Genomic DNA, 9,159 nt, shown 5'->3' with positions numbered 1-9,159 from the left:
GGGCCGGGCGGGCTCATTCACTCCCCGGCAGTCGGGGGTGAGCCTGCTCAGAGTCCCTCCGCCGTCTCCTGCGGGAGGTCTGCACAGGAAGCTCACTGCCGATCCTCGCGCTTCGCGTGCAGTGAGACAGTCCCAGGGAAACTGGGAGAGCCTCGCAGCTTCCGCCCACTGAAGGAGTCACTTCTGGGCAGACGCGCGCGGAACAGTCGGTGAAACTCCCTTCGCACATGCGCAGAAGGAAACGTTCGCCGCTGCAAGAGCCGAGCGCGCAGAGAGCGCATGCGCAGAAACCCGCCCGGGAATGAAGCCATACGCGCATGCGCAGTTTGGGAGCGAGTCCGGCGCTTGCAGCTCGCGCTGGGAGCGTCGTTCGGTCGCTGGCGCGCATGCGCGTTAGGCGGGCTGGCCGTGGAGGGGCATTACAATGGAAGATGAGGAGGTCGCCGAGAGCTGGGAGGAGGCGGCCGACAGCGGGGTAAGCCGCCCAGAACGCGGGCAGGAGAGGCCCGGCACCTCGCCGCTGCGGGGAGGCGGGACGGGGGCGACGCCGGCCCGCGGGGCTCGGCGCTCATGGCTGGCGGCGAGGCGCCGTAGGTTTCTGCGCGGCCGCTAGGCCTCTTAAAGGGGCCGCCGCCCGTTTCCCCAGGCCCGGCCCACGTGCTCCCCTTCGGCTCTGTCTGCAGGGGGCCCGCCCCGTTGGTGGTCTGGGACGGGGGCAGAGCGGGCCCGGGGGGAGGAGGGCGCGTGGGGCGGGAGCGCACCCGCCTCCCAGCAGGGGTCGTGGTGGGAGGGGGCTCCTCGGGGGCACTTCCAGCCTCCCGGTGGCGTAGCTGGGGGGCGGAGCACCCAGTCTGCAGGGGAGCCTCAGCGGGGCGGGCGAGCGGCCCCTCCCTTCGGAGTCATTCCCCGTACGGCTCCGTTTTGCCCCCCCCGCCGGGAATGGCTCCGAAGGGAGGGGCCACTTGCCCGCCGCGCTGAGTCTTCCCTGCAGGCTGGGTGCTCCGCCCCCCAGCTACGCCTCTAGGTCTTGCCTCGAACCTGGGACCTTCTGCAGCCGAGCAAGGGTTCTGCTGCTGAACCACGACCCTCCCCTTGATAATGCTGAACCACGACCCTCCCCTTGATAATGCTGAACCACGACCCTCCCCTTGATAATGCGCCAGCCGCCCGCCCGCCCACCCAGTGCACTGTGCTGGAGTAGTTGGGAAGGGCGGGCAGACCCTCTCCCAGAGGCGAGGCTTGATCAGGCCCTGTCTCTTCTTCCTCTTCTGATCTGCAATCAGCAAACTCCCATCGAAGAGAGCAGTTGTCACCTGCATGTGCTGTGATCCCCTCCACGTGCTTTGTGAAGACGAAGGCAGGCCTGGCCTTGCCTGTGAGGGGCCTGACAGGAGGACACAGAGAAGGGAAGGAAATCGTGCGTCCCTTCAGGGTTATTGCTGGGCTGAGTGCGGGAGGGGACGGGGTTTGTGCCGAAAGCATCATGGAAGAGGATTCGCAGAAGAACACAGTGCACCTTCCCTTCTGCTTTTGTGGTGCACCTTGACTTGTGGGTTGTGCAGACTGAGCCTTCTCGCCTGGTGAGCGCAGGTGACCGGGTTGGACTGGCAAAGAGATTGCGAACCTCGCAACTGTGTGGCGGTTATAATGTATTTGTGTTCAGTCACTCTGAGTTTGCACCCTTAAGAAGATCAGAAGGTGCCTTTTGGAGTGGGACTGAGATCCAGCTGCCTTCATAAGAACCCCTCCCCTGACGCGCACACACACAGAGGAGAGTGACCAGAGGGCCGCCACTGGGCAGCAGCTCGCCTGTCACAACTCTAATTAAGACTGAAGCCGTGAGTCAGCCGTATTTCAGAACTGCATAAAAGCTTCCAGTACCTTTAAAAATGCTATGTATTATATTTAGAGCCTGGTGTTATAGGTGGTGTCCAGCCTTAATACTTAAGATTGTCTGAGGAGGACTGCTCATCATCAGCCTCTACAATCCAGTAGTCTGGCGCTGGCAATGTTTTGAACCAGTATTGCCATTCCTTTAGGAATGAACTAGTCAAAGGCCTGTAAGACAGGTGTAGGATCCTTGTTCGCTAGTTTCAAAAGAGTGTGGCTTCTAGGTTTAAAGGCCATCCAGATGCCTGAAGGTCAGGGAATGGGAGACTGTCTCCTTCATCAGTGTTGCATTTTATGCCCCTCGGACATTGAACAGTTTACTCTCTGCTGGTGGTGCTTCCTCTGCTCCCCTGCCCCCCCTCCCGCATCCAGGCTTCCTGCTCCTGAGCCCGAAGCCTACTGTCACCACTCTTTAGCTTTGGCAACTGCACTTGTTCCAGGCCTGAACTTGGTGCTCCATCTGCTCCAGCGCTTCCTTGCAGGTGCCCTTCCTGGGGTGTCAGGCAGCTTAGGGTTGCTGGTGTATTCAGCAGGTTGAAAGTGTAGAAACCACAGTGCATGTTTGCTGGGCATTTGTTGAGTTTACTAGCGAGCAATGGATAGGCAGGCTGCACTGTTTCTTTGAAATCTTGTGATGCATCTTCTGTTGTCTTGGGAGCTGCATTTAAGCGGTTTGGTTCATGTTTGGCCCTTTGCTTCCATCAAGCACCAGGAGACAGTTTCTCCCCCTCCATGGACGTTGGCTTTTTCAACACAGCAGCCATTGGAAGGCCCCATGACATTGTTGGCTAGCATGTTCACTGCTGGGCTAGGATCCAGGCTGTGCTGTTTGAATGAGCAGTTGAAACAGCAACTTGGGGAGATGACAAAGTGACACCTGCCCACTCCAATGTACCAGTGAATTTGCAGGTGTGAAGGCAGAATGGAGCAGCCTTCCAAGCATCTGACACATTCAGATGCTTTCTACTGAGTTATTCTATCTAGTTAAGTGTGGCTAACACTGGCTGGCAGTGTCTCTCCAGGGCCTCAGGCAATGAGGGGTCTTTCCTAGCCTTTACTAAAGAACCTGCCAGGGACAGAGGCTGCTGCGCCCTTCTGCATGTAGAGCAGGGGCTGCCCACTGAACCACAGTCCCTCCCTCTGCCCCCAAACCCCCATGTTGTGTTGGGCTCCAGCTGTCAACTCTTGGGATCCCAGAGTACATCCTACAAACCTGAATTCTGCCCACCCCTAACATAAATGACTTTAAAAGTGAGTTTGCTTGGACTTTAAAAATGCTTGGGGGGGGGGGAGGATTGCCCGGTGATTTTAAGTACTAAACGAAACCCCTTGGTTCAGAGGAAGTCTGGCTGGTAGCTGCTGGAAGCCAGATGGACCTCCTGGTTTGATCCAGCAGGCTGTTCTTTCATTCTCATGGGTGGCATACAAGGTGTGCTATCTTGTGAAGGGAGAAGCCAGTTCCCCCAGTGCAGCCTGCCAGCAGTTGGAACAGCAGCAATGTCTGTTCACACCCTGGCCCCCTGTGGCAAGAGGAAGAGCACAAACTTAGCAGCTCCACTGTTTGAGGTTTAACCGAAATCATGACAAGTCCAAAGTCTGGAGCTTGAGTTAATTTTTGAACCTGATGAGGAAAGTTCATCTCACATTGTGAGTGGCTTTCCTTTCCTTCTCCAGGAGAATCCAGACTCATGGTGATCTGCTTCTCTGGAGCCTGCTCAGAGCATGTGGCATGTATGTGGGACCAGGCAGACCTGTGTGTGTCGGGCTATGTGTCAGGGTTCTGTGTACGTGTGCATGCCTTTTGTGCCTGGAAGTGATGTCTATAAGGAAACCTGTTGCATGTCACCCACCTTTTGGCATGCCCCTTGATTGCGTGTGTATGTTATGGTAGATACGCACAGGGTAGGATCTGTGGTGACCTTCTCATGGCAGGGAGCCCCAGAGCACTAGTATACTATTTGTGAAAAGCATGCATGGCCTTTGCATGTGTGGGAGGCAAGTAAGCAAAGGTCCTTGGCTGTTCTGCCCAGGAGCTAGACCCTAAATTTAATCCTCTCTTCCACACAACTTGGGTGATGGCATAGCAGATCTGTTGGCAGAAATAGTTGCAACGGGATCCAGTGGCAGGGAACTGACTTGGTTTCAGTTTGCAAAGGCCTGCAAATAAGGGACCAGCTGGGCTGACCTCCCTCCCAGGGCGGACTGTTTTCCTAGTGCTCCCTGACTTATTTGGAATCATGAATGGCTCCCTCAAAGAGATGCTTCCTTACTCTTGGCCTGGATCAGTTGCCCATCAGTTTCATTGGGCAACCCCTGAGTCCTGGTATAATGGGAATATGGAGAAAAACACAGCTTATTGTATTTGTCATGAAATTTTTTTCCCCTTAACAAACTTTGTGTTTCTGTGTGGATCTGTTGGTCTGTAACAGCTGTTGCAAAAAAAGCACCTTGCGTTGCCGTAAAGACCACAGGTGGGCATTCTTGCCACTCTTTTAAGGGCTCCTCTAAGTCTTTGCTGAAATGGTGAACAGATTCCAGTGTGATTCTCAGTGCTAAGAGTGGGTGGAATAAACGGTGCTAAGGGATGTCTGATGGTACCCCATGACAGTGAGGGGGCCACACTGGTGTGAGAAGTGGCTCTGTTTGTCTTCACGCTTTGTACTACGTTTTGAGCTGTTAAGGGACAGTTGTGCCCCACAGGTGACAGTGTTGTGTTGCCTTCCAGGAAATTGACAGGAGGCTGGAGAAGAAACTGAAAATCACGCAAAAGGAAAGGTGAGTCTGCCTTAGGGGGATGTGGCCTTTGGGATGATGATGCTGTGCCCGCCTACCACTGGGTGGCACCATCAGTGTGCCAATTGCCCTGTGGGTGGCTCTGCTTCAGCTGCCTGCCAAGAATCGAACCCTGTCTGTCCAGCTCAGTGATGTTTGCGTGGACTGGCAGTGGCTCTCCAGGGTTTTAGGCAGAGGAGGTCTTTGCAGCCCTACCTGGAGATGCTCCCTGGGACATGGAGATTTTGCATTTGACTCTTTGAATGCCTGTCTTTGGTTTGTTACTCAACACCCAGAATCTCTTTATCCTGAGCAGGGGTGTTCCAAGCCTTCTGCGGAAACAGTGAGCATGTATTCTCCTTCCCTCCTCTTTTAGCAGCAGGAAGTCCAAATCTCCCCCCAAAGTGCCGATTGTGATCCAGGATGACAGCCTTCCCTCGGGGCCTCCTCCACAGATCCGGATCCTAAAGCGGCCTACAAGTAACGGAGTGCTCAGCAACCCCAACTTGGCCAGTCGACCAGCCTATCCAGTGAAGTCGCTGGCCCAGAGGGAGGCTGAGTACGCTGAGGCCCGGAAACGGATCCTGGGCAGCGCAAGCCCAGAGGAGGAGCAAGACAAGCCTATCCTGGACAGGTGAGGCGCATGGTGGCAAGCTGCCTGGCAGAAGAGAAACAATATAGCCTGTGGCAGGCTTGGGTGGGTGGTTCCCCTCCCCTGTCTGAAAGATGCTTTGCTGATCAGACTGAGAGTCTGGGCTCTCCAGAGCAGTGCTGCCCATCAAACAACTGCGCATCAGTACTGGGGGTGGCGGTGGCTGCGCAGCCTTGCTCATGGATGGCCCATCCTGCTCTCTCTTCCTGCTCCTTGTAGGCCCACCAGGATCTCCCAGCCGGAAGAGGCCAGGCAGCCCAGCAATGTCATCAGGCAGCCGCTGGGCCCAGACGGTTCTCAGGGCTTCAAGCAACGCAGATAGGCATGGCTGAGCGACCACGCAACACGAAAGCAGGGTCGTCCCCCACCCCAGGCTGCACTGCGGCAGTGGACAAACAGACTTGAGCGGGGGAGGGGGGCTTCCCCACTCCGGGTGACTTGCACTGTGACCCCTCCCCTGTTGCTGTGCCTGCCGTGACCTTCAGCCCCATGCACTGTGAGCCCTGCTTCACCCACTGTGATTGGCACACCGAGGAGGGCCATCCCAAGCCGCTGTGATGGGTGGTGGGAACGGGGCAGATTGGCCTTGATGCTGAGCCGTGTGTGGCATTCCACCTGCCAAAGGCGGTGGCGGCAGCAGCAATAATAATTTTCTCCAGGCAGGATTGGAAGCAAGAGTCTGCTTCTGGGCACCTGCATGTCTGCATCGCTTGTGGAGCAAGTTCTGTTCACAAGGACCTGGTGGGAGTGGGATGGGCAGGGTGTGTGTGCAGATTTTTCGGTTTTTGGTATGTTTTGGGGGGATCAGATGGCACCAGAGCCAAGTGCATGGGAAGAAAGGGGGTTATTAGCTGTTTGACTTGTCACAATAGTTAGTAGTGTTTCAAAGGAAAAGGAATTTAGATCAACTTACACAGACATTAATGGATAGGATTTGGCAAGCAAAGCTTCTCTCTTCCTTCCTCCTTGCTGCTGAACAAATGGAATGGGGGGAGCATGTAGGCTTCCCCAGGCTCTTGTCCTCTTGCAGCATGAGAGCCAGGATGAGCTCCAGAGCTCATCACATGTGTGATGTGCTTTGGCTAGTTCACTGGCTTGGGGAGAAATTGATTGAGCCATACCTCTTGCATCTAGGGGAGAAGGGAATGTTGGCTGACACACTCCCCGGCTGCTTGCACTGCTTCTGGGCAGAGGGAGGGTGGGGGTTTGTTTACCGCTAGGGTAGGCTAGTTTAGGATCATACCAGTGGCCTCTGGGAAAAGCCACCAAGAGGGAGGGAGCCCAGTGGGTGGGCAGTGCTTGGGCTTGGCCTCATGGCTGTGAGTGTACCCCCCAGTTAAGCGCCTGGTTGCCTTGGCACGAGAATACAAAGGAATGGGGAGGAAACCGAACCCAGCAGGTTAGCAGTTAGGGTGCTGGGGGAAGGGGACTCTTTCCCATGCAGGTGTGGTGGGTCTGTTCACTGGTGCAGAAGTGACTTTCTTGCATGCTGCCACCAGACCATCCACTCTGCAACATGCACCTGTGCACAGCTGCCTCCTTGCTTGTCTTCAGCCAGATGGGAACGGTTGGGTTGTCTTCAAGTCATGAGGACGCTGCAACAGCCAGGTTGCCCAAGGGGGCTGGAGACAGAAACCTGCATCCAGAGCACTGTTGGGAGCAGGGGGAGCTCCGCCCGCTGTAAAGGTCTTCTGTGCTGTGGGTGCTTCTGAGGAGTTACCCCCTCAGCTGGGCCTTCCCGTCCTCTCCAGCAGCCCTGTTGGGTGTGGGTGAACTTCTGGGCCTGCCCCCAGCTCCACTTTGAAGTGGCCGTGGGCTAGTTTGCTTCACTGTGTTTCCAGAGTCTGCCTTTTTGGGGGCTTTTTGTTTGACTGTCCCCTGGTTTTGCAGGACATAGCAGGTGTGGGGGGGGGGGCCCTGAAGCCTCCTCTTGTGTGGGATAGGATGTGGAACCTTTTGCCTAGGTTGGGTTGTACTGGGGGAGGCGGGGCCTGTCTCTTTGTACGTCAACCCAAGACATGTACAAAAATATTGCAAAATTACTGGTCAAAGAAAGTAGTAATAATAAATAAAACTACCTGTATACAAAAAGAGAAGTGACAGACGTTGCTCAGATCAATGTGTACCTGCATCCTGCCCTGCCTTCCTGTCAGGCTTCATAAACTGAGGCCTGCAGTCACAACAGAATGCGTGTGCTCTCTCTCCCCTCCCTCCTTCAGTCTGTTCTCACATGACAGCAGCAGGGGCTTTCTGGCCTGGGAATCTCCAGCTCCTTGGAGTCATGCTTTGGGTTTGCAGACCACCTTGAGGAAATGAATGCATCTGTGGTGTCTTTTCTTTCTCCCTGTTCCCCCACATTCCTCTGGTTTTCCTGCAAACGGTTTACGGAGGGGAGCATTAGTCCTTCCTCTGTAACAATTGCAAGGGACAGGTTTGGGTGGGAAGGAATAAGGGAACAACCCCTTCCCCCCAAATGGGCAGAAAGGGGAAGAGGGAGCACGTGCCAGCAATAACTGTATGGATCACCCAGAATCCTTAACTCTGCTTTCGGCTGGGAGGGGCCGCCTTCCTTTTCCTGTGCTTGGCATTCTGTTTCTCCTGTGGCGCTGTCCATGCTGGTTCACTGCTCCTAGGAGCAGAGCCTGTCCTCACTCTTGCCTGAAGTCATATAGGAAGGGCAGTTGGGGGACGGCACCACCATCCCTCTGCATGCCAGCTTAGCCATAGTCCCTGGGGATGCTGCTGACCCGCGAGTAGGGGGCAGCGACCCTCTAGCTGTCAACCACTAGGGGCCTCTTAGGTCAGACGTCTTGGCCAGGAATCTGGAAGTCAGAGGCCTTTTGGGGGCTGTTTCTTGGGCGGGGAGGCTGTGTGTGCGCGCGCGCGTGTGTGTGTGCGCTGAGGGGCACTTTAGGGCTGTGTGGGTGCCTGTCTTCACAAGGCGAGCAAGGAGGCTGTGCCAGCCCACAATCATCCTAAGTATGCAGATAAATGTTTTATAAATTGTATTTTAAATAAATGTGTTGACTTTTACGTGTGTGGTGTTGTTGATATCCTTCTTTCTCCTCCACCCCTAACGTTTGTGGTGCTTGGAGGAGCAGCAGGACATGGAGCAGAGCTGTTGATCAGCGATCAATGGAATCTCCATCTCCAGGTAGTGCCACCTCCCCATGAGGGTTGTTTGGGCTGTCTGGAAGAGGAGAGCTGCTGTGTGTGCTCAACCTTGAGACTCTCAGGGGAGCTGGGCCCACCTGGGTGTGATCTCCCCCTCTGCAGGGGAGGGGGCCTGGTGGACATCAAGTCACAATCACCGCACAGGCGAGGTCTGGGGGCAGAAATGTCTCCTGGTGCGTTTCTTCCTCCAGCGTGGCCCTGGGTGAGTTGGGGCAGCCTGAGCCTCTTGGCAGTTCTTTCTCTGTGTCTTGCGCGGTGGCGTAGCTGGAGGGGGGACAAGCGGCCCCTCCCTTCGGAGCCATTCCCGGCGGGTACGGCTCCGTTTTCACCCCCGCCGGGAATGGCTCCGAAAGGCGGGGCAGCTTCGCCCCCCTCCAGCTACACCACCGGCACCTGAGCCGCTCCCTGTACTTGTGCACAGCGCGCTCGCTTGCCGCCTTCTGAGCATGTGCAGAGGGCCTCAGCGGTGGGTGGGGCCTGCACGCTCCTGCTGAGCCTCTTGTTCAGAGCGCCTGGCCGTGGAAGGGGGGAGGCAGGCACTCTGCACGTGCTCAGAGGCACTCTTGCCCTTCGCGGATGCCTGGAAGGGGTGGCGGCAAATGAAGCTTCACTGACTCCGAGGGGACTTACTTCCGAGTAGACGTGCCCGGGCTGGGGCTGTGAGGCTGGCC

The 9,159-nt window shown here is 56.1% G+C and overlaps 1 protein-coding gene across 3 annotated transcripts; it reads left to right on the top strand.

Moving 5' to 3' along the window:
* Nucleotides 1–361: 361 nt before the first annotated feature.
* Nucleotides 362–8,347, top strand: SZRD1 (SUZ RNA binding domain containing 1). Of its 3 annotated transcripts, none has more exons than XM_066637799.1 (4): nt 362–475; nt 4,616–4,665; nt 5,042–5,296; nt 5,534–8,347. In XM_066637799.1, exons 1-4 carry the CDS (start codon nt 425–427, stop codon nt 5,634–5,636), a joined length of 459 nt encoding a protein of 152 aa, XP_066493896.1. In that variant the 5' UTR covers nt 362–424; the 3' UTR covers nt 5,637–8,347. The 3 variants fall into 3 exon arrangements, with proteins under 3 accessions (XP_066493896.1, XP_066493895.1, XP_066493897.1); XM_066637798.1 differs by having other exon boundaries at nt 364–475; nt 5,039–5,296; XM_066637800.1 differs by lacking the exon at nt 362–475 and adding an exon at nt 3,585–3,621 and having other exon boundaries at nt 5,039–5,296.
* Nucleotides 8,348–9,159: the final 812 nt, after the last annotated feature.

Source organism: Tiliqua scincoides, chromosome 9 (assembly GCF_035046505.1).
Source record: "Tiliqua scincoides isolate rTilSci1 chromosome 9, rTilSci1.hap2, whole genome shotgun sequence".
Classification (NCBI taxonomy): Eukaryota; Metazoa; Chordata; class Lepidosauria; order Squamata; family Scincidae; genus Tiliqua; species Tiliqua scincoides.
Note: the sequence above shows the minus strand (reverse complement) of the source record. Positions and strands in the feature narration are given on the sequence as shown.